General features: G+C 42.5%; 1 protein-coding gene across 11 annotated transcripts in view; it reads right to left on the reverse strand.

The window, feature by feature from the left end:
- The window catches only part of LOC139386169 (neural cell adhesion molecule 1b), a 106902-nt gene that overhangs the window by 29094 nt on the left and 53912 nt on the right, over nt 1-23896 (reverse strand). For all 11 annotated transcript variants that reach the window (XR_011629015.1, XM_071131632.1, XM_071131631.1 and 8 more), the window contains exons 2-6: nt 3099-3173; nt 2531-2740; nt 1103-1246; nt 492-629; nt 180-297 (exon numbers count right to left, since the gene is read on the reverse strand). Coding sequence is in view for 10 of the 11 variants with exons in the window: in XM_071131632.1 (XP_070987733.1) it covers nt 180-297; nt 492-629; nt 1103-1246; nt 2531-2740; nt 3099-3173 (685 nt within the window). In the remaining variant the exon portion in view is untranslated. The remainder of the gene's footprint in view (nt 1-179; nt 298-491; nt 630-1102; nt 1247-2530; nt 2741-3098; nt 3174-23896) is intronic.

Consider the following 23896-nt stretch of genomic DNA (forward strand, 5'->3'; position numbering starts at 1 on the left):
AATCGCTCTTTCAAAATGAATATTTTTCTTCCAGTCTTCAATCAACAGAGAACCATTTACTTCTTGGCAATGACAATGACCCTTAAGGTCAAGGTTTGTGTGTGTGTGTGTGTGTGTGTGTGTGTGTGTGTGTGTGTGTGAGTGTGTGTGAGAGAGAGAGAGTATGTGCTCCAGTTTACCTTGCCCAGGTCACCATTGGCTCTGGGTATCCATCAGCTGCACAGGTCAACATGGCAGACTGGCCCACGCCTGCTGTGGCATTCACCTCAGACTGCCACACCCGGATGGTAGGGAGCACTGAGGGAGGGAGACATATTAACACACTTGAGACCATGCATAAGACTCCCTGTCAGCAAAGTTACTACTGCTGAAATCCAGCCCACAGTCGTCTGCTGTCTAGGATGTTGATAGATGACTTAACACCACAAAATGTTGGCAAACCCATGAATAAAGTGACAAGGGAATAGAGAGGGAGGAAGAAGAAGGCTGACCGTTGACGATGACCCTGATGATCTTGAGGTCGATCTCTCCCCGGGCCATGAGGCGGCCCTCGCAGGTGTACGACCCCTCGTCTGTCTTCTTGATGCCTCGGATCTGCAGGTGGTTGTTGGGAAGGATCTTAAAGCGGACTGAGAGGAGAATCAAATCAGAATGAATATGTAATGGATGAGGGAAAAAAGGGATTTCAGACAGAGATCCCTGTACACCAGAAAATCTCCCTTTCTATGTAAATTGTTTAATTAAAGTGTTTAAACAGTTTCATATTCATACCCAGCAGTTATAATATTAGTCAGAGAATCGCTCAAATGGAACACTGTCTGACAGCTGTAGAGGGACTTTCTGACATGGTTGAGTAAAAAATGGTGACAAGACTGACAGTCAAAGACAAAAAAAAAGTGGAACAGGAAAAATGTAGGTACCCTTTAGGGTTACACAACTCTGATAACTTTCCCCAAATTCACAGACTTTCCATAAATCCTGCTTTTGGATTTAAGCAGGAAATCCTAATTCCTTCAAACTGGATTTCTGGAAAACATGGAGATTTTGGGAATGTTACTGGAATTGTGCAACCCTACTCCTGGCTAAATGGCATCTATCTCACCATCCTTCTCCATTTGAATCTTAGCTCCTTTGTGTTTCCAGATGATGGTGGGGGGAGGGGAGCTGATGACGTCACACACAATTTTGGCGTTGTCCCCTTCATTGAACTCTTGGGGGGAGGGGGCGTTCTTGAAGGTGATCCTTTCTACAAGACAAAATACAATAATGTTAGTCAACCATTTAAAACCATGAAGAACATAATGGGTGTATCCCACATGGCACCCTATGCCCTACATGGTGTACTAGTTTTGACCAGGACCCATAGGGTGCACTACATAGGGAATAGTGTGCCATTAGAGATGTAGCAATGGGTTCATTTAACTGTTTTCCTCTACACCTCAGCCTCTTAACTGCCTTCATTCTGATCACATTAACATGTTGTGCCTGGTGGGAAACCATAAAGGGTTGAGGTGATGGACATCTTCTGATGCTTGGCAGCGTCTAGCTGTAGAAACCATTAGTCAGAAGACATGCACCACAGACAGGTTCATTAGGCCTTGTTTTAATGCTCTATGGAGGGGTTTATTGACTGATGGAAAAATCCATCTCCAGCTGAAAAACAGAAAATAATAGACATTTTGCCCTCAAGCCCTCAATAAAATGTTCAAGCTTTTCCCTCAACACTATACTGAAGGTTGAGGAAATGTAATCATCTAATTCTCCTTAAAGAAAGCTTGGGGTTCTTAATATAACCATTTAACGCTCTGTGATCAGGACATCCCCCTGAGATTATACTATTTCATAAAGGAAACACACACTGGTTTTGAACGGGACATCTAACCTACGTCCCAAATGGCACCCTATTCCCTAAATAGTACACGGAACTCCGATGGGACTCTGGTCAAAAGTAGTGCGCTAGAGGCCTCCCGGGTGGTGCAATGGACTAGGGCATCGCATCGCAGTGCTAGCTGTGCCACCAGAGACTCTGGGTCCGAGCCCAGGCTCTGTCGCAGCCGGCCGCGACCGGGAGGTCCATGGGGCGACGCACAATTGGCCTAGCGTCGTCTGGGTTAGGGAGGGCTTGACCGGTAGGGATATCCTTGTCTCATCGCGCACCAGCGACTCCTGTGGCGGGCCGGGCGCAGTGCACGCTGACCAGGTCGCTAGGTGTAATATGCTACGGTGTTTCCTACGACACATTGGTGCGGCTGGCTTCCAGATTGGATGTGTGCTGTGTTAAGAAGCAGTGTGACTTGGTTGGGTTATGTTTCGGAGGACGCATGGCTCTCGACCTTCGTCTCTCCCGAGCCCGTACGGGAGTTGTAGCGATGAGACAAGTTGGTAACTACTAACAATTGGATACTACGAAATTGGGGGTAGAAGAGAAAAAGAGTTGTGCGCTATATAGGGAATAGTGTACATTATAGGGAGGGATTAGGATGCTCTTTTGGACACATCCCTAGAGAATGAAGAAGGAGGAGCAGTTTACGGTAGAACTTGACGTTGACGGTGGCTTCTGCTGACTGGTCTCCGTTGGTGGCCAGACACTTGTAGGTCCCAGCGCTGTCCACCCCGGCCTTGTAGAGCGTGAGTGTGGACGAGGACTCGTCGTTTCGGGTTACGGTGATCTCTGGTTTGTTGGGCTCTATCCTCTCCCCGCTTGGCGAATACCAGTCAATCTCCTTTGCTACCCCAACAACTGCACAGAGACAAGAGACGGTTAAATGTGTTTGTTTTTGTATCTAACTAGAAAATCATTACGATCACATATTGGTATCACAATGTTGAGTCGCTCTACAAGACAAATAAAGAGCCACAAAGAAGAGTATCAACCTAGGAAACAACCTATACACCTTATAGGAAATAGTACTCTGTTATCCTAGAGAAGGTTACAGCTACCTTGTTCCTGTCTAGTGGCCTGACAACTGTTGTCTACGCACAGCATATCAGGACAGGACACAAAAGGTCAGTGTATATGCAGTACTGCACAATGGGATCTATACAATTACAAAGAGACAGTAGACTACTACAGTATAATGATACAAGGGCAAGCTTACCTTCACACAGAAAGAACTTGGACTCTCCGACACTGATCTCTCCCTGGGTGGGAGTGATCTCCACTTCCAGACAAACTGACAACAGAACAAAATAGATATCAGATTAGACAGAGCAGTACTTGGAAGCAATATGTTACGTATGTGTGTGTGTGTGTGTCTGTGTGTGTGTGTGTGTGTGTCTGTGTGTGTGTGTGTGTGTGTCTGTCTGTGTGTGTGTGTTTGTGTGTGTGTGTGTGTCTGTGTGTGTGTGTGTGTGTGTGTGCATGCGCGTGTGTGAGGGGGAATGATAGAGAACAGAGTGAGACAACATTTCATTAATGACATGTGATATTAAAGCTTATGTCTGCAGTGCTGCTTATAATTTATAATTCAGGCGCTGTGCCTGTGTCTCCCAGTGTTCTTCATTCATTCCTTATCAGTAGTCTCCTTATCCTCTCTGCTAGTACAGCAGCCTGTCATTATGGAAAGCACTGCTTGCTCTTTGGGCTTTTAGGCTGAGTTCTGCTGTAAAAAGGTCTTGATAAATTCATTTGATTTGATTTGATGGAAACCTCCAGTTCTGCCACAGCAAACCATGACAGACGAAATAGAAAGCTAGTTGGCTTTATTACTGCAACCACATGGGCATAGGCTACTACTCTGGGTCTACTGTATATCACCTGGGTTGAGTTCCAAATGGCACCCTATTCCCTATATAGTGCACTACACTTCGGCTATCCCCATAGGATAATTCATTTTGGGACGCAGTCCTTGACCCCTCCACAGCAACAATATCCTACTGTAAACCAAGCTCGGGTGAACCAGTAGGAAGAAAAGGAAATGGTAAACAAAACACAGCAAAGAGAAAACTGTCTGCAGAGGTGAAACAGTAGCCTCCATCTCAGTGGTGTTGAGAGCAGCAAGCAGGTAGCTAGGTAAGGTTCTACTGCTCTTATTGACAGTGGAGCAGGCAAGGGGGGAGAAAAAATGCCCCTTCCAAATCAATAGTTCAATCACAACACAGAAATCTATTCCAAGCCATGGCTCATGTCTCAGAGAAGCACCTCTGGCAGATTGATTGAGGCTTTGCTTTATTGAAAGACCACGTTAAGACGATGCACTTGGCTGACACCCGCAGAGAGTAAAGCCCTGTTCACACTGGCAGTATGAAGTGACACATTTTCTTTTGCATATCTGATTTGAATCTCATATTTTTGCAGTCTAAACAGACAAAATGGAATCAAATATTTCAAACCACATTTTAAACCACCTTCATGGCCATGTCACCTGTGTCTGAATGGTCAAATCTGATTTAATTGCCCTTAAATGATTTTTACTGTTATTTGGCATACCTTGTAGCTTGCTAGCTACACTGTTGACAGTTTGACAAGAACACGAGGTAGCTTGTTAATTGTTTACAAACAATGAAAGAATGTGCTAGCAGGCTAAACAGCTACCTAGTTAGCAAGTTGACTGCTGTGGCTAGCCAAAAGTGACATGTTTTGAAAGTTGGACCTCCCGAGTGGCACAGTGGTCTAAGGCACTGCATTGCAGTGCCCACTGTGCCACTAGAGATCCTGGTTCGTGTCCAGGCTCTGTCACAGCCGGCCACAACCGGGAGACCATGGGGCAGTGTACAATTGGCCCAGCATCGTCCAGGTTAGGGGAGGGTTTGTCCGGCAGGGATGTTCTTGTCCCATTGTGCACTAGAGACTCCTGTGGCTGGCGGGATGCAATGCACGCTGACACAGTTGCCAGGTGCACAGTGTTTCCTCTGACACATTTGTGCGGCTGGCTTCCGGGTTAAGCGGGCATTGTGTCAAGAAGCAGTGCAGCTTGGCTGGGTTGTGTTTCGGAGGACGCACGGCTCTCGACTTTTGCCTTTTTACAAATTTGCATCATCTTATCCTTTGAGGCTTCAAAACTGCTCTTACACTATGATTTCAAACATTCAAAGCAACAGGGAGACTTCAGTGGCAGGCATTGTTGTCACCTTAGCTTGCTACACTACAACTTTTGAGTACACACACACACACACACACACACACACACACACACACACACACACACACACACACACACACACACACACACACACACACACACACACACACACACACAGACACACACACACACTTGACATCACTATGACAACTAGCGTAGCCATGTCAGTCTGAACACATATCTGATCTGGTCACTCGTAACTTGCTGTTTGGAAAGTCAGTATTCCAAAACGGATTTGAAAAACAAAAATAATTTGAGCATTAAGGCCTGCACTGTGAACAAGGCTTTAAAGACAAGGGAATAGACATCAACCATCTGATAGTAATATGCTGAGAAGAGAAGGCGACACGGTATTAAAGGCCTGCAGCATATCAGTCTGTATTTGTTGGATATTTCCTATAAAACATTTGATTGCATCAGAGGTGATTGATGTGAGATGTTATCTACTTTCCATATAAGCCAAATGCATCAACCCAGAGAAATAACATTCTGGAAATGGCACTACTAATTTATAACACTGTCAACAGCTCTGATATCAGATTTATAAAGCTCCAAATAGAAGTTAAGAGCCAAACATTAGCAGATTGGGATAGTCCACTGAGTATGGAAAATGATAATTGACCAAAACATCAACGACATTCCAAGTATCCTGGAATCGTGAAGACAACGAGCGGCATAAAAACAAACTGGTTATACAAACTCATTAGCCGCCCCTTGGAAGAACCTTGTGCTAATCGATTTCATATCAATTATTTGGGGAAAACACCTTACTTATATTGCAGCTTTCAATTAGACAAATCCCATGAATCCCATGAAGACACATCAATATCAAATTTACATAGAGCCATTTGGAAATAAACAACATCACACCAGAAAATAAACTCATAGCAAATGTCTGTCTCCATTCCACTTAACAGGATAGATTCATACGTTCAGCGTTCTCCCACACACCATCAGCACCACCCACTTCTGACTGGAGAAGACAGCCCTCCGAGGCCAGGCAGCTATCGTCTCATTCACCAGCCTTTTGTCTGGTTATCCAGAGTGATTCGGTGAGGAGCCTGATGAGAGGGCCAATATGAGACCTGGGGTTGCATCCCAAATAGCACTCTATTCCCTATGGGTCCTGGTCAACAGTAGTGCACTATATAAGGAATAGGCTGCCATTTGGGACTCAGCCCTGACCTATCAAAAGCGCTCCTGAATTAGCTAGTTTTCTCTGAGGAGCCTCTGTCTGGGCCAGCCCGTATGGAAGATACACAGCTATAATGGGGTCTCCACCACCAAGAATAGCAAGTAAGTAGTCATTTTCAATATAGGGCAAGCAGAAACATCATAAGCCAAGCAAAACTAACATCAAGTACCAAGCAGTAGATTAACTATGCATATCCGGTTGGTTTCTGATGGAGAGTGAGACATGTAATCCTTGCCTCTGTGATACATACTGTATCTCTGTGTGCAAACATCAAAGCTCCAGATGACCAGTAGAGTATTAGCTACAGATGTTCAGTAAGATTAGGTTCTCTCACTCTGTCATCCAGTATAAGCGCATAGCATGGAATGTCCCATCAAAACAAAAACAACGGTAGCTAGGTATCATGGCGATATCCATTTGTGCATGCAAGATTAGCTTGCTTTTGAAATGTAAATATGTCTAATTGCAGAGGGCATTATTACCAAATGGGTGATATTAAGGATCTGGCTGTCTAGGCTGCAGTAGACTGGATTAGGGGAAGTCAATTTACTAAGGCACCCCACAAGGAAAGGGAAGGATCAGATTTCTGAGAGAGATAGCCTCTAATACATGAGAGAATATAGGCTCCAGATACTGTAAGTTATCGTAAAGTCTGCTCTGGCCACGGGAACTTGAAGCCAATGTAAGATTGTGTCACTCAATCTCACACTCAATTCGTGCAAATATGTACAAAAAGTGTTTCATGCGTTTTTGTGCAGCCTTATTCATGAGAAAATACACACATTTTTGTGCAACTTCATTCATAGAAAAATACGTTCTTTGGGGGCAAACTTCAGAACATTCTTTTGAAAGTTATTGGAGCAATGCATTTGGGGCAATGGTGTTCTACACTGCCTTTTTTTGTGTCCCACAATTATTAATTAGTAAAAAACAAACAAATGTGTTAACAACCCAATATTGTTTAACAACCAGGTTGTCACTGAAAAACACATTATATAATAGAAGCCTTACATTTGTTCAATGCCAAAGTTATTTTCTTTGCTTGTTTTCGCATAATACTTTGGGATACTTGTGCTATGTCAGATTTTATGAGGGTTGCCAGATTGGAATACAGATCTGTATTTGTCTGTTTTTTTGGGGTGGTATCGATGAAAGAATTTGATTGGGGATAAATGTTCATGATGGGAAATTAATTCATCAATAAATGTGAGGAAACAGAAGACCTGCAAAAACAATCTGTTTGGTTTAAATTCCCCAGGCACAACTGCATGGTATTTGCAACTATAACGAGTCTGGACTATGATCAATTAAGCCATATCAATGCAGTTAAACAGGTTCATGTAAAATAATGAATTATGTTGGCTTACATTTATGGCACTTCCAAGGCCATTTCATGATGATTATTATGGTCATATCAATCATGTTATATACATAGGCTGTTGTAACAAGGCATATGCCAGCATTGTAGGCCTACTGCCTCTGCCCAGAGGCCGACTGGGCTTTCATGTCAACGGCCGTTAGAGCTCACTTTGCCACGTATGAGCTCTGGTTAGAGTCCCTGTTGAAGCTTTTACTTTTTTCCGCTACATTGGTGGAAGTGTTGGGATCACGCCTAGCTCATGTCTAGTTATGTGAACTAGTGGTTGGAAGCATTCTGTTTTTCAACATTGTGTTGGGTGTAATTACATTAATATATCTAGTGAACAATGGATAAGCAACAATGGACATGACGGATAGAAGTAGTCACTACAGGTGTGATCAAGCCTTACATCAAAGTTGCCTGAAGCTAAATGGAAAGTGGTATGCCCTGACCAGTTATTCAGAACAAAATCCTCTGACTTTCTAATTAGTTAACATATCAGCGTGGACCCAAAACAAACACATTCTACACATTTACAAACAATCTGTATAAAGTGTTATTACAACCATGGTGTTATTTTGTTACTGAAGCTTATACATCTAATAACCTTTCAATGATCCACATCATATGGGTAGACAGATAATGTAAGTGTGTTACGCAGCAAAACACAACTAGCCTTTTTTTAGGATGTAAACCAGTAATATGTTGATCCATCCTGTTCTGATCTAATGAGATGGATGTAGGATTTTATATGGCCTAGAATCAAGTCCTTTCCCAGTCATAAAGGACGAAGCTAGGCCCCTTGGTTCTCATTGGCTAAAACTGAACTCAAGTTAGGGGTTATATGTCAGACTCTCCTGTACCACTTTGCCCAACATGTTATACCCCAGAGGTTGTAAATAAGCCATTTTTAAGGTGATATAACTTGTATAATTATTATAGGGCTGTGAAACCCATAGTCGAATGGCTTCAGACTGAGCATTTCTCACCATTCATTTACGGAGAGCAATTTCTGTTTTATAACAGGTAGTGTCCATTTATTTACAGTAGCATGTTGATGAATTATTATTTTTCTTCAGTGGATATACAGAATATGGATAAAAATGCCAAATATACCAAAAGATAAATCAAGCAGAGATTTACAACTATTTAACAATGTTAATCATTACTGAAACATGCAAACTACAAACTTTAACCAGTTAAAGACAATGAATACATGACAACTAAACTCAGCAAAAAAAGAAACGTCCCTTTTTCAAGACCCTGTCTTTCAAAGATAATTCGTAAAATCCAAAATCCAAATCTTCATTGTAAAGAGTTTAAACACTGTTTCCCATCCTTGTTCTATGAACCATAAACAATTAATGAACATGCACCTGTAGAACGTTCGTTAAGACACTAACAGCTTACAGACGGTATGCAATTAAGGTCACAGCTATGAAGACTTAGGACACTAAAGAGGCCTTTCTACTGACTCTGAAGAACACCAAAAGAAAGATGCCCAGGGTCCCTGCTCATCTGCGTGAACGTACCTTAGGCATGCTGCAAGGAGGCATGTGTGGCCAGGGCAATAAATTGCAATAAATTGCAATGTCCGCACTGTGAGACGCCTAGGACAGCGCTACAGGGAGACAGGATGGACAGCTGATCGTCCTCGCAGTGGCAGACCATGTGTAACAACACCTGCACAGGATCAGTACATCTGAACATCACACCTGCAGGACAGGTACAGGATGGCGACAACGACTGCCCGAGTTACACTAGGAACGCACAATCCCTCCATCAGTGCTCAGACTGTCCGCAATAGGCTGAGAGAGGCTGGACTGAGGGCTTGTAGGCATGTTGTAAGGCAGGTCCTCACCAGACATCACCGGCAACAACGTCGCCTATGGGCACAAACCCACCGTCGCTGGACCAGACAGGACTGGCAAAAAGTGTGAGTCGCGTTTTGTCTCACCAGGGGCGATGGTCGGAGAAAAAAGGGCCTTTCTGAATAAAAACTACCAATCTAAAGCTACTATTATATTAGAATTATTTTGGTGACAACCTGGTTGATTAACAATATTGGGTTGTTAACACGTTTGTTTTCAAATCAAATCAAATCGTATTAGTCACATACTTATATGTAGCAGATACTATTGCCCATGTCGCACAATTATTGTGTTCCTAGCTGCAATAGTGCAGTAGTATCTAACAATTCATAACAATACACACAAACCTAAAAGTAAAATAATGGAATTAAGAAATATATAAATATTAGGACAAGCAATGTCGGAGTGGCATTGACTAAAATACAGTAGAATAGAATACAGTATGTACATATGAGGTGAGTAAAGCACCTTCTTCACCACACTGTCTGTGTGGGTGGACCATTTCACCTTCTCTAATGCAGTCCTGTTGATATGGTTAGTGGTGTGCTCCCTCTGCTGTTTCCTGAATTCCACGATCAGCTCCTTCGTTTTGTTGACATTGAGGTTGTTTTCCTGGTACCACTCCTCCAAGGCCCTCACCTCCTCCCTGTAGGCTGTCTTGTCATTGTTGGTAATCAGGCCTACTACTGTTGTGTCGTCTGCATACTTGATGATTGAGTTGGAGGTGTGCGTGGCCACGCAGTCATGGGTGAACAGGGAGTACAGGAGAGGGCTGAGCACGCACCCTTGTGGGGCCCCTGTGTTGAGGATTAGCAAATTGGAGGTGTTGTTTCCTACCTTCACCACTTGGGGGCGGCCCATCTGGAAGTCCAGGACCCAGTTGCACAGGGCGGGGTTCAGACCCAGGGCCCCGAGCTTAATAATGAGCTTGGAGGGTACTATGGTGTTGAAGGCTGAGGTATAGTCAAAGAACAGCGTTGTTACGTAGGTATTCCTCTTGTCCAGATGGAATAGGGCAGTGTGCAGTGCGATGGCGATTGCATCATCTGCAGATCAAATGGGGTGGTAAGGAAATTTAATTGGGTCTAGGGTGTCAGGTAAGGTAGAGGTGATATGATCCTTGACTAGTCTCTCAAAGCACTTCATGATGACAGAAGTGAGTGCTTTGGTAAATAAATGTGGGACACAAAAAAAGGCAGTGTAGATCACCATTGGCCTTAATGCATTGCTCTAATAACTTTCAAAAGATTGTTCCGAAGTTTGCCCCCCAAAAATGGTTTTCCTATGAATGAAGTCGCACAAAAATGTGTCTTTTCCTACAAATTAAGTTGCACAAAATGAGTGTTTTCGCACGAATTAAGCCACACAAAAACGCACAAAAACACACAATATCTGCTGAAATACTTTTGATACGAATTGAGTGTGAGATTGTGTTGGATTGAGAGAGGAGAGCAATTTATAGTTTACAGTAGATAGGGGGCTTTAAAGACAAGATCCAAATACAATATGAAGTCAAGCCCTGGCTGAGCACAGTGGCCAGCAGATAAATGTTATCTCACAAACACACACACACACACACAGAGACAGAGACGGGGTGAGAAAGCGAGAGAGAGAGATACGGGGGTGAGAAAGAGAGAGAGGGGGGGGGGGGGGGGTGAGATAGCGAGAGAGAGAGCGAGAGCAAGAGATGGCTGCTTCAGCAATGCCCAGACAAGCATATCTCCTCCCTATTTTGCTAGCAGTGTATTTATACAGAAATAAGGTCAGCCCATCAGAACTGCTCAACAACACAGCAGAATGTAGGCTAAAGAAGGCATCTCCATGGCAATGACTGGAGTTTTACAGTCCAAGCCCATGGTGTAAAATGTGTTTTAAAGCTCCAATAAATCAATAATTCCGGTGAGCCTACAGTGTGATAGAATAACTCTTACTGACTTAAACAAAAAGTCCACTTGGAAGGAATTCATCCCATTCACAATTACTGACAATGGTTATGTGCATGCTTAATAACCCATTAACAGCTGGCCAAGTAAATTCTCCCCCATGGCGCTAGCTCTGCTCTTCCCTCCCTCTCACTACTGTAAAGAAAGACCACTGGAGTGGAGCAGAGACGCCAAACTGCCAACATGGAAGCAACATGTTAGCCCTCTGCCTCAACATTATTCATCAATTAACAAATGTTCTAAGATTATTCATTAGTAACACTTTTCATCTCCTGCTGTATGGACTGCATGTCAAACACACTGCAATGACAGAAATTGCATCTGAAGATTTTCTCTCCACCCCCAATTCCCCATTGCACTAACATACAGAAACACCATCACACATGCTTTAGTGGGATTTTGGTCACCAGAGCAACACCCACCTATAGCACGCGCTCCAGCAGGTTTATTTCAATGGTCATCCCCAAAGCCAACACCTCCTTTGGCCGCCTTTCCTTCCAGTTCTCTGCTGCCAATGACTGGAACGAATTGCAAAAATCAAAATCATCTCCCTCTCTAACTTTAAGCATCAGCTGTCAGAGCAGCTTACCGATCACTGTACCTGTACATAGCCAATCTGTAAATAGCCCACCCAACTACCTCATCCCCATATTGTTATTTATCTTTTGCTCTTTTTCACCCCAGTATCTCTACTTGCACATAATCATCTGCACATCTATCACTCCAGTGTTGATGCTAAATTGTAATTATTTATTGCCTTACCTCCCTAATCTTCTACATTTGCAAATGTGTAACTCTGTGTTGTTGTTTTTGTCGCACTGCTTTGCTTTATCTTGGCCAGGTCGAAGTTGGTTAAATAAAGATGGTTAAATAAAGGTGAAATAAAAAATAAAATATATATATACAGTGCCTTGCGAAAGTATTCGGCCCCCTTGAACTTTGCGACCTTTTGCCACATTTCAGGCTTCAAACATAAAGATATAAAACTGTATTTCTTTGTGAAGAATCAACAACAAGTGGGACACAATCATGAAGTGGAACGACATTTATTGGATATTTCAAACTTTTTTAACAAATCAAAAACTGAAAAATTGGGCGTGCAAAATTATTCAGCCCCTTTACTTTCAGTGCAGCAAACTCTCTCCAGAAGTTCAGTGAGGATCTCTGAATGATCCAATGTTGACCTAAATGACTAATGATGATAAATACAATCCACCTGTGTGTAATCAAGTCTCCGTATAAATGCACCTGCACTGTGATAGTCTCAGAGGTCCGTTAAAAGCGCAGAGAGCATCATGAAGAACAAGGAACACACCAGGCAGGTCCGAGATACTGTTGTGAAGAAGTTTAAAGCCGGATTTGGATACAAAAAGATTTCCCAAGCTTTAAACATCCCAAGGAGCACTGTGCAAGCGATAATATTGAAATGGAAGGAGTATCAGACCACTGCAAATCTACCAAGACCTGGCCGTCCCTCTAAACTTTCAGCTCATACAAGGAGAAGACTGATCAGAGATGCAGCCAAGAGGCCCATGATCACTCTGGATGAACTGCAGAGATCTACAGCTGAGGTGGGAGACTCTGTCCATAGGACAACAATCAGTCGTATATTGCACAAATCTGGCCTTTATGGAAGAGTGGCATGAATAAAGCCATTTCTTAAAGATATCCATAAAAAGTGTTGTTTAAAGTTTGCCACAAGCCACCTGGGAGACACACCAAACATGTGGAAGAAGGTGCTCTGGTCAGATGAAACCAAAATTGAACTTTTTGGCAACAATGCAAAACGTTATGTTTGGCGTAAAAGCAACACCCTGAACACACCATCCCCACTGTCAAACATGGTGGTGGCAGCATCATGGTTTGGGCCTGCTTTTCTTCAGCAGTGACAGGGAAGATGGTTAAAATTGATGGGAAGATGGATGGAGCCAAATACAGGACCATTCTGGAAGAAAACCTGATGGAGTCTGCAAAAGACCTGAGACTGGGACGGAGATTTGTCTTCCAACAAGACAATGATCCAAAACATTAAGCAAAATCTACAATGGAATGGTTCAAAAATAAACATATCCAGGTGTTAGAATGGCCAAGTCAAAGTCCAGACCTGAATCCAATCGAGAATCTGTGGAAAGAACTGAAAACTGCTGTTCACAAATGCTCTCCATCCAACCTCACTGAGCTCGAGCTGTTTTGCAAGGAGGAATGGGAAAAAATGTCAGTCTCTCGATGTGCAAAACTGATTTAGACATACCCCAAGCGACTTACAGCTGTAATCGCAGCAAAAGGTGGCGCTACAAAGTATTAACTTAAGGGGGCTGAATAATTTTGCACGCCCAATTTTTCAGTTTTTGATTTGTTAAAAAAGTTTGAAATATCCAATAAATGTCGTTCCACTTCATGATTGTGTCCCACTTGTTGTTGATTCTTCACAAAAAAATACAGTTTTATAACTTTATGTTTGAAGCCTGAAATGTGGCAAAAGGTCGCAAAGTTCAAGGGGGCCGAATACTTTCGCAAGGCACTGTATATGCATACATGTATATATATTCTGCACGTCTACCATTCCAGTGTTTAATTGCTATTGTAACGGATCTCGTCCTCCTCTTCTGAGGAGGAGTAGCGAGAAGGATCGGAGGACCAATTTGCAGCGTGGTAAGTGTTCATGATGTAATATTTCATGAATCAAAACTGAACACTGAAATACAAAAAACAATAAAGTGAACGAACGAAAACCGAAACAGTTGTGTCTGGCGACATACAAAAAGACAGAAAATAGACACCCACGAAACACAGGTGGGAAAAGGCTACCTAAGTATGATTCTCAATCAGAGACAACTAACGACACCTGCCTCTGATTGAGAACCATACTAGGCCAACATAGAAACCAACATAGAAAAACAAACATAGACTGCCCACCCCAACTCATGCCCTGACCATACTAAAACAAAGACAAAACCATGGAACTGAGGTCAGAACGTGACAGCTATATTGTAATTACTTTGTCACCATGGCCTATTTATTGTCTTACCTGCCTTATCTTACCTCATTTGCACACACTGTATATAGACTTTTTCTACTGTATTATTGATTGTATGTTTGTTTATTCCATGTGTAACTCTGTGTTGTTGTATGTGTCGAACTGCTTTGCTTTATCTTGGCCAGGTCGCAGTTGCAAATGAGAACTTGTTCCCAACTGGCCTACCTGGTTAAATAAAGGTAAAATAAAAAACAAGTACACAAACCCGTGGTTAGCATGAACATTTTAGGAGATCTAGCCTATCATCCACACAGAAATGAATAATTCTGGTCCTGATCTCCTGAAGAACAAATTAAGACTTGTTTTCTATCGACCCATGTTAGCAGACTGAGAATATTGAGATAGATTGTTAACAGTGAGGGCTAGGCTAAACTTCATAGCCTTCAGAGAAATCTAGGCAAAGGACAGTAAAGTAAAGTAAAGAGCTTCTTGTAGGTACAGAACAGAGATACTGTAAAACAGTAACACAGGAAGAATCCCAACACGAGAGGACTTGACAGTGTGATATAACACTTTAGCTACGGGGATTGACACATTTGGATCCAGCCAGATCATGCAACCCCTACTTGACAGTTGGCGAGCTGTAATAATTCAGGGTTCTATGAATACATGCATCTCCATCTGAATTCTGAATAGGCACTACATGCATCTCCATCTGAATTCTGAATAGGCACTATATGCATCTCCATCTGAATTCTGAATAGGCACTACATGCATCTCCATCTGAATTCTGAATAGGCACTACATGTATCTCCATCTGAATTCTGAATAGGCACTACATGCATCTCCATCTGAATTCTGAATAGGCACTACATGCATCTCCATCTGAATTCTGAATCGGAACTACATGCATCTCCATCTGAATTCTGAATAGGCACTACATGCATCTCCATCTGAATTCTGAATAGGCACTACATGCATTTCCATTCCAATATTAGATTGAGGAGGGCTTAGTTTATATCAGAAAATAACTAAATATATTACTTTGTATCCTGTTATATTGTAAAAGTAATTTTGCAGCAGTAATTGATCAATTGACTGTCATAGCGTACCTCCTCCATTCTAGAAACAGAGGAGAGAGTAAAGTAGCCTACGTTTTAACCCAAGGGTTTCTTTCCTTCTATTGTACAAGGACAAGTTCATCGATGCCCTGCTCCAAGCTCCCACATTCCCTTTGGGATCCCTCTGTTACTTAGCAGCAGCTAAGTGGTGGCACCCTGTGTGTGTGTAGCCTATAGAGTATGGTAATGAACTAATGATTACCATGGTGTATGTCCTCTTTGAGAGGCCCATAAGATTCAGTATTTAGTACTAGGAAGAAAGTCTAGGCCAGTGGCTTACAAACTGTGGGTTAGGACCCACTTGCGGGTCGTGACAGGGGTTCAGGTGGGTCATGGGATGATTATTTAATTATATTTTGAAAAATGCTTTCAGAGTTAACTTAAATGACTAAAACCAAATAGAAAGCATGGGGATGCTACCATGATTACGGATATTCCTGAATTAATCGTGAATATTGATGAGTGAGAAAGTCGTAGATGCACAAATATCAAACCCCCAAGACATGCTAACCTCTCACCATTACAACTATAGGGGAGGTTAGCATTTTTGCGGGGGGTGTGACGTTTGTGTGTCTGTAACTTTCTCACTCATCATTATTCACTATTCATTCAGGATTATTCGTAATCGTGGTAGCATCTGCATTTGTGTACAAGTGCTTAGAAACCTATTATATTCTTATTTACAACAAAAGTGACTCCAAAATGACACAAAACATAATTTACCATTAATTTGTATTGGGCACAAAATTATCTGAAACACAAACAAAACAAACACCAAATGCTTCCAACAAATGCGTGTAGTCACAAGCTTGATGTAGTCATTGAGTACTATGATTATAGGACCAAATACTTCACTTTTTACTAGTTTAATACACATACAGTGCCTTCGGAAAGTATTCAGACCCCTTGACTTTTTCCACATTTTGATAGGTTACAGCCTTATTTCCTCATCAATCTACATACAATACACTATAATGACAATGCAAAAACAGGATTTTAGAAATGTTTGCTAATTTATTAAAAATTTAAATATCAAATGTACAAACGCTACAAATCAAAGAGGTCACTTGTTATTGAAAGAAAAGCACATTTTCTGTCCATTAAAATAACATCAAAATGTTGTAAATGACTATTGTAGTTGGAAACGGCAGATTTTTTATGGAATATCTACATAGGTGAACAGAGGCCCATTATCAGTAACCATCACTCCTGTGTTCCAATGGTACGTTGTGTTAGCTAATCCAAGTGTATCATTTTAAAAGGCTAATTGATCATCAGAAAACTCTTTTGCAATTATGTTAGCACAGCTGAAGACTGTTGTCCTGATTAAAGAAGCAATAAAACTGGCCTTATTTAGACTAGTTGAGTATCTGGAGCATCAGCATTTGTGGGTTCGATTACAGGCTCAAAATGGCTAGAAACAAAGAACTTTCTTCTGAAACTCGTCAGTCTATTCTTGTTCTGGGAAATGAAGGCTATTCCATGTGAGAAATTGCCAAGAAACTGAAGATCTCGTACAACGCTGTGTACTACTGCCTTCACAGAACAGTGCAAACTGGCACTAACCAGAATAGAAAGAGGAGTGGGAGGCCCCGGTGCTCAACTGAGCAAGAGGACAAGTACATTAGAGTGTCTAGTTTGAGAAACAGATGCCTCACAAGTCCTCAACTGGCAGCTTCATTAAATAGAACCCGCAAAACACCAGTCTCAACGTCAACAGCGAAGAGGTGACTCCGGGATGCTGGCCTTTAAACTAGACATTCTAATGTACTTGTCCTCTTGCTCAGTTGTGCACCGGGGCCTCCCACTTCTCTTTCTATTCTGGTTAGAGCCAGTTTGCGCTGTTCTGTGAAGGGATTATGTTTAAGATGTGTTTTAAAGCTCCAAGAAATGAATGATGCCTGTCAGCCTAAAGTGTGATAGAATAACTCTTAACAACTTAAACAAAAAGTCCACTTGGAAGGAATTCATCCCATTCACAATTACTGACAATGGTTATGTGCATGCTTAATAATCCATTAACAGCTGGCCAAGTAAATTCTCCCCCATGGCGCTAGCTCTGCTCTTCCCTCCCTCTCACTACTGTAAAGAAAGACCACTGGAGTGGAGCAGAGACGCCAAACTGCCAACATGGAAGCAACATGTTAGCCCTCTGCCTCAACATTATTCATCAATTAACAAATGTTCTAAGATTATTCATTAGTTACACTTTTCATCTCCTGCTGTATGGACTGCATGTCAAACACACTGCAATGACAGAAATTGCATCTGAAGATTTTCTCTCCACCCCCAATTCCCCATTGCACTAACATACAGAAACACCATCACACCTGCTGTAGTCTACCCAGAGTTGGGATTTTAAATACTTCTAAACTGCAAGCGCTAATTGGTTCTCCGTTCACAGTAGCTCCACTGCATAGACAGTGATGAATGGACGGCATACTAATTGTTCTCCTATCAACAGTTCACTTAAAATAAATTAAAGTATCTCCAGCTAGCTAGAGTCCAGTTGGAGGGCAAATAGAAAAACTTGCTCGTAGGCAGTAGATGGCCAACGGAGGAGCACTAATCAGGGAAAGGCAGGCTTAGGGATATGCAGTGTGCTATAATCTTAAAGGGGTAGTTTGGGATTTTGGCAATGAGGTTGATCTATTTCCCCAGAGTCAGATGAAGTGACCGCAAACTTTTGAACGGTAGTGTAAGTATTAAGACCCTTTTCTCAGTACTTTGTTGAAGCACCTGTGGCAGCAATTTCAGCCTCTAGTCTTCTTGGGTATGACATTACAAGCTTGGCACAACTGTATTTGGGGAGTTTTTCCTATTCTTCTCTGCAGATCTTCTCAAGCTCTTCAGGTTGGATGGGGAGTGGCGCTGCACACCTACTTTCAGGTCTCTCCAGAGATGTTCGATTGCGTTCAAGTCCAGGCTCTGTCTGGGCCACTTAAGGACATTCAGAGACTTGTCTCGAAGCCACTCCTGCGATGTCTTGGCTGTGTGCTTAGGTTTGTTCTCCTGTTGGAAGGTGAAGCATCACCCGAGTCTGAGATCCTGAGCGCTCTGGAGCAGGTTTTCATCAAGGATCTCTCTGTACATTGCTCCGTTCATCTTTGCCTCAATCCTGACTAGTCCCCCAGTCCTTGCCACTGAAAAACATCCCCACAGCTTGATGCTGCCACCACCATGCTTCACTATAGGGATGGTGCCAGGTTTCCTCCAGAAGTGACACTTGGCATTCAGGCCAAAGAGTTCAATCTTGGTTTCATCAGACAGAGTCCTTTAGGTGACATTTGGAAACTCCAAGCGGGCTGTCAAGTGCCTTTTACTGAGGTGAGGATTCAGTCTGGACACTCTACCATAAAGACCCAATTGGTGGAGTGTGTCAGAGATGGTTGTCCAACTGGAAGATTCTCCCATCTCCACAGAGGAACCCCAGAGCTCTGTCAGAGTGACCATCGGGTTCTTTGTCACCTCCTTGACCAAGGCCCTTCTCCCGATTGCTCAGTTTGCCCGGGCGGCCAGCTGTAGGAAGAGGTGGTTCCAAACTTCTTCCATTTAAGAATTATAGAGGCCACTGTGTTCTTGGGGACCTTCAATGTTGCATACATTTTTTGGTACCCTTCCCCAAATCTGTGCCTTGACACAATCCTGTGTCAGAGCTCTATCGGACACTTTCTTCGACCTCACGGCTTGGTTTTTGCTCTGACATGCACGGTCAACTGTGGGACCTTATATAAACAGGTGTGTGCCTTTCCAAATCATGTCCCACCCAATTGAATTTACCACAGGTGGACTCCAATCCAAGTTGTAGAATAATCTCAAGGATGATCAATGGAAACAGGATGCACTTGAGCTCAATTTCGAGTATCATAGTGAAGGGTCTGACTACTTATGTAAATAAGATATTTCTGTTAACAATTATCTGAAAACCTGCTTTTGTTTTGTCATTATGGGGTACTGTGTGTAAATTGCTGAGGATTTGTATTTATTTAATACATTTTAGAATAAGGCTGTAATGTAACAAAATGTGGAAAGGTCAAGGGGTCTGAACACTTTCCGAAGGCACTGTATACGTGATTTTTTCCCAATACTTTTGCGTCCCTAACATGGTGGGATCATGTACAAAAAAGTGTTGTAATTTCTAAACGGTTCACCCGATATGGATGAAAATACCCTCAAAGGTAAGCTCACAGTCCACACTTTAACCTCGTGGTCATTGTTTGATTTTCAAATGGAGTATTTTGGAGTATAGAGCCAAAAGAAGAAAACATGCTTCACTGTCCCAATAATTACGGAGGGCACTGTATAATTTACAATTTACAATAAACAAAATAAAAGCTAGACAGTCAGGCCCCCATTGATTTTGTGATTATGTTTGAGTATAAGAACAAAGCATAAGAACAAAGTATTGCAAAAAGCATAGAATTGCAGGAAATGTGGCTTTAAAACAGCAACATTTTATTTCAGCTCCATTGCAAAACATGTAGAATTGCAGGAAATTAGCTTAAAAGGAGAAGTTCACTATTTTACAACTTGATGTTAGAACGTAGTCTGTGGACCAGGATAAACTGTAATGCATGGTTCAGTTTTCCTTAAACAGCAACTATAAACTTCAGCTAACTTTAGCCACCACAAGCTAACAATTAATGGAAGTGATAGGGGCATGTGAGTATGTTTTAAAAAAGAATGTCCAATCACCATAAATCTATTCAAATCAACTCCATATTTGGATTGATGTTACTTGACCCTAGTCTCTCTTTTTCTCGTCCTCCTGGTTTTCGACCTTTGCCTGTCTCTGACCCTGAGCCTGCCTGCTGTCCTGTACCTTGGCCTCTGCTCTGGATTACCGACCTCTGCTTGTCTCTGACCCTGAGCATGCCTGCCATCCTGTACCTTGGCCTCTGCTCTGGATTACCGACCTCTGCTTGTCTCTGACACTGAGCCTGCCTGCCGTCCTGTACCTTTGGTCCACCTCTGGATTACCGACCTCTGCCTGACCTGACCTGAGCCTGCCTGCCGTCCTGTACCTTTGGTCTACCTCTGGATTACTGACCTCTGCTTGTCTCTGACCCTGAGCCTGCCAGCCATCCTGTATCTTGGCCTCTGCTCTGGATTACCAACCTCTGTTTGTCTCTGACCCTGAGCCTGCCTGCCGTCCTGTACCTTTGGTCCACCTCTGGATTACCGACCTCTGCCTGACCTGACCTGAGCCTGCCATCCTGTACCTTGGCCTCTACTCTGAATTTCCGACCTCTGCCTGACCTGAGCCTGCCAGCCATCCTGTACCTTGGCCTCTGCTCTGGATTATCGACCCCTGCCTGCCTTGACCTGTCGTTTGCCTGCCCCTGTTGTTACAATAAACATTGTTACTTCACACAGCCTGCACTTGGGTCTTACCTTGATTCCTGATAAGAGAGGCTGGTCTAATGAAAAAAAGGCTTTGATTTAGACTGATGGACTGTGTCATCCCCATGGCCTCCACTCAGACAGGCGTGATTTATTTATTTTTGCTACTGCTTGACTAAAGAAATCTTGGTTGACCAACAGCCTATCAACAAAACAATCGACCAGTCGACTAAATGGGGTCAGCCCTAATTCACTATAATATAAAAGGCTAAACTGATCCCGGATCAGATTCAGCACTACTACTCTGAGACGCTTCACGAATACAGGCCCTAGTTATGTTGTTATTAGGATTCTGCATTGAACTCTCCTCCCGTCTTGCTCCCCTAGCTGTGTGTGCTGGGATGAATCTTATTATCTATGTGCCTCACTGCCTCCTTTCAGGCATACAGGTCAGGGACAGGGACACCCAGATTCACCGGACTAAACCTTTGTGTGACAGGCTGACTGTCACAGCCAGGTCACATAACTCTGTTTGTCAGACAGACTCTAATCCACAGAACTCCATGGGTATGTCCAAATGGAACCCCATTCCCTTTATAGTGCACTTATTTTGACCAGGGCCCATTGGGAACTGGTCAAAAGTAGAGCACTATATAGGGAATAGGGTGCCATTTGGAACACAAATTGTCACACAACAGCAGGGAGAGGAGGATGGAACCTCTCTGTGGGTGGCCCATCAAACAAATCAATTTACAAGACACCAATTAATACAGTGTGGATGATGTGGGCATCCAATCTCAACAGCTTTTTGGGGCAATTATTTTCAACTCAGCTGTGAAGCAGATAATTCAGTGTTATATCAGCTTGTAGCTACTGACTTGTAAAATAGGCTAAAATACCATCAATTTGTCACTGCACACCAGCAAAGAAGCAATATCGTTACTGTTTGAAGTGAACTCCTCTGACTTTTACAAAAGGTTTTGTTTAACAAAATAATAAAACCACTGCACTGAGGTTTCAAGTAAACATTTGCCTCCCAAAGCTCATCTGACAGTGCAGTTAGTTGGCTGTATTAAAAGGGGTAGGTTAGAGAGGGAGCCAGCGGATGGATGGGAATTTGCTTGCTGCTCATGCTTCTCAACCACAGTTATACTCACTGCTACCAGTTGCTATGGAAACATGTTTCCCAGCTCGCTCTTCTCATCCGCCTTCACTCCTCCCTCTCACTCCACAGCCATGTCTGATTCAAGGACACGGCCTCCAAGGAAGTGGATTAACATCGACATGGCCAGGGTGTTAGTAGATAGTGTGTGTTCATGTGTGCAGTATCTAACACACATTCATGTGGTCAACATCATGGGGCATTGGGTTGATTCATGGTCCAAAGTCTGAACAAGTTGATCAGGAGAAAACACACTGGTCCATTACTCTGAAGAACATGTCATCTGGGTGCGATGCGCTTTGAAGAAGTGCAATACTTTACGTATCATTTGAGGCTCAGCCGGTGCTGTCAATACATACTGTGCCCTTCAGTTGAAATCACAGGCATCAATATCTACCAGGCTCAAAACAAACCCAGGACATTTAATTAGTGCATTTACTCTTAGCCAAAAACAGAAGTGGCACAACAGAAAGCAGGATAGAACATATAACTGGGTTTCTAATATGAGCGGCATTAACAGGTCCGGGACAATTACTCTATAACTATTGTAACCGACAGTTATGGATGAAGACAGCCATAACATAAAATAACTGTTTACAATTGGCTCATTCATCCCCCTCCTCTCCCCTGTAACTATTCCCCAGGTCGTTGCTGCAAATGACAATGTGTTCTCAGTCAACTTACCTGGTAAAATAACGAAAAAATAAATAACCATTCTTTTTTTGTGTGTGGAACATACAGCCGACTAAAGAAGGAACAGCCGGGAATTGGTGCAGTTGAGTCTGTTTCTGCGGTAACATGGACTCTACAACGTAATGAAACTTTGTTGATCCTTGCTGAAACAATCAAGGTGTTGTAGCAATTGAGACTTTGGTTCCCTAGGCAATGCCCCGTCGCTGCAGCAGCACATGCAGTCAGAAGCTGAGAAGAAAATCTTTAAACAACATTTAAATAATAATAATATACACTACCGGTCAAAGGTTTTAGAACACCTACTCATTCAAGGGGTTTTCTGTATTTTTACTACTTTCTACACTGTAAAATAATAGTGAAGACATCAAAACTATGAAATAACACATATGGAGTCATGTAGTAACCAAAAAAAGTGTTAACCTCTTGAAACTAGGGGGCACTATTTTTTATTTTTGGAAAAATAACATTACCAAAGTAAACCGCCTATTTCTTAGGACCAGATGCTAGAATATGCATATAATTGACAGCTTAGGATAGAAAACACTCTAAAGTTTCCAAAACTGTCAAAATATTGTCTGTGAGTATAACAGAACTGATATTGCAGGCGAAAGCCTAAGAAAAATCCAATCAGGAAGTGACTCATGTTTTGAAACCGTTGTGTTCCTATGCACCCCTATTGGCCGCTGAAAGGGATATCAACCAGATTCCTTTTTTCTACGTATTCCCTAAGGTGTCTACAGCATTGTGACGTAGTTTCACGCCTTTATGTTGAAGAATGAGCATAAACGACTACATTGCGTAAGTGGCCCGCTGAGGGCTCTCAGAGTGATTCTTGCGTAAAAGACAGAGGTAGTCATTTTTCCTCTCGCTCCTACTGAGTAGCCAATTGTCCCAGTTGATATATTATCGAATAGATATTTGAAAAACACCTTGAGGATTGATTATAAAAAACATTTGCCATGTTTCTGTCGATATTATGGATATAATTTGATTTTTTTTCCCGGCATTGTCGTGACCGCTTTTTCCGGTGGATTTCTCAACACAACTTGACAAACAAACGGAGGGATTTTGGGTATAAAAATAATCTTTATGGAACAAAAGGAACATTTGCTGTCTAACTGGGAGTCTCGTCAGTGAAAACATCCGAAGA

Source organism: Oncorhynchus clarkii, chromosome 27 (genome assembly GCF_045791955.1).
Source record: "Oncorhynchus clarkii lewisi isolate Uvic-CL-2024 chromosome 27, UVic_Ocla_1.0, whole genome shotgun sequence".
Taxonomy (NCBI): domain Eukaryota; kingdom Metazoa; phylum Chordata; class Actinopteri; order Salmoniformes; family Salmonidae; genus Oncorhynchus; species Oncorhynchus clarkii.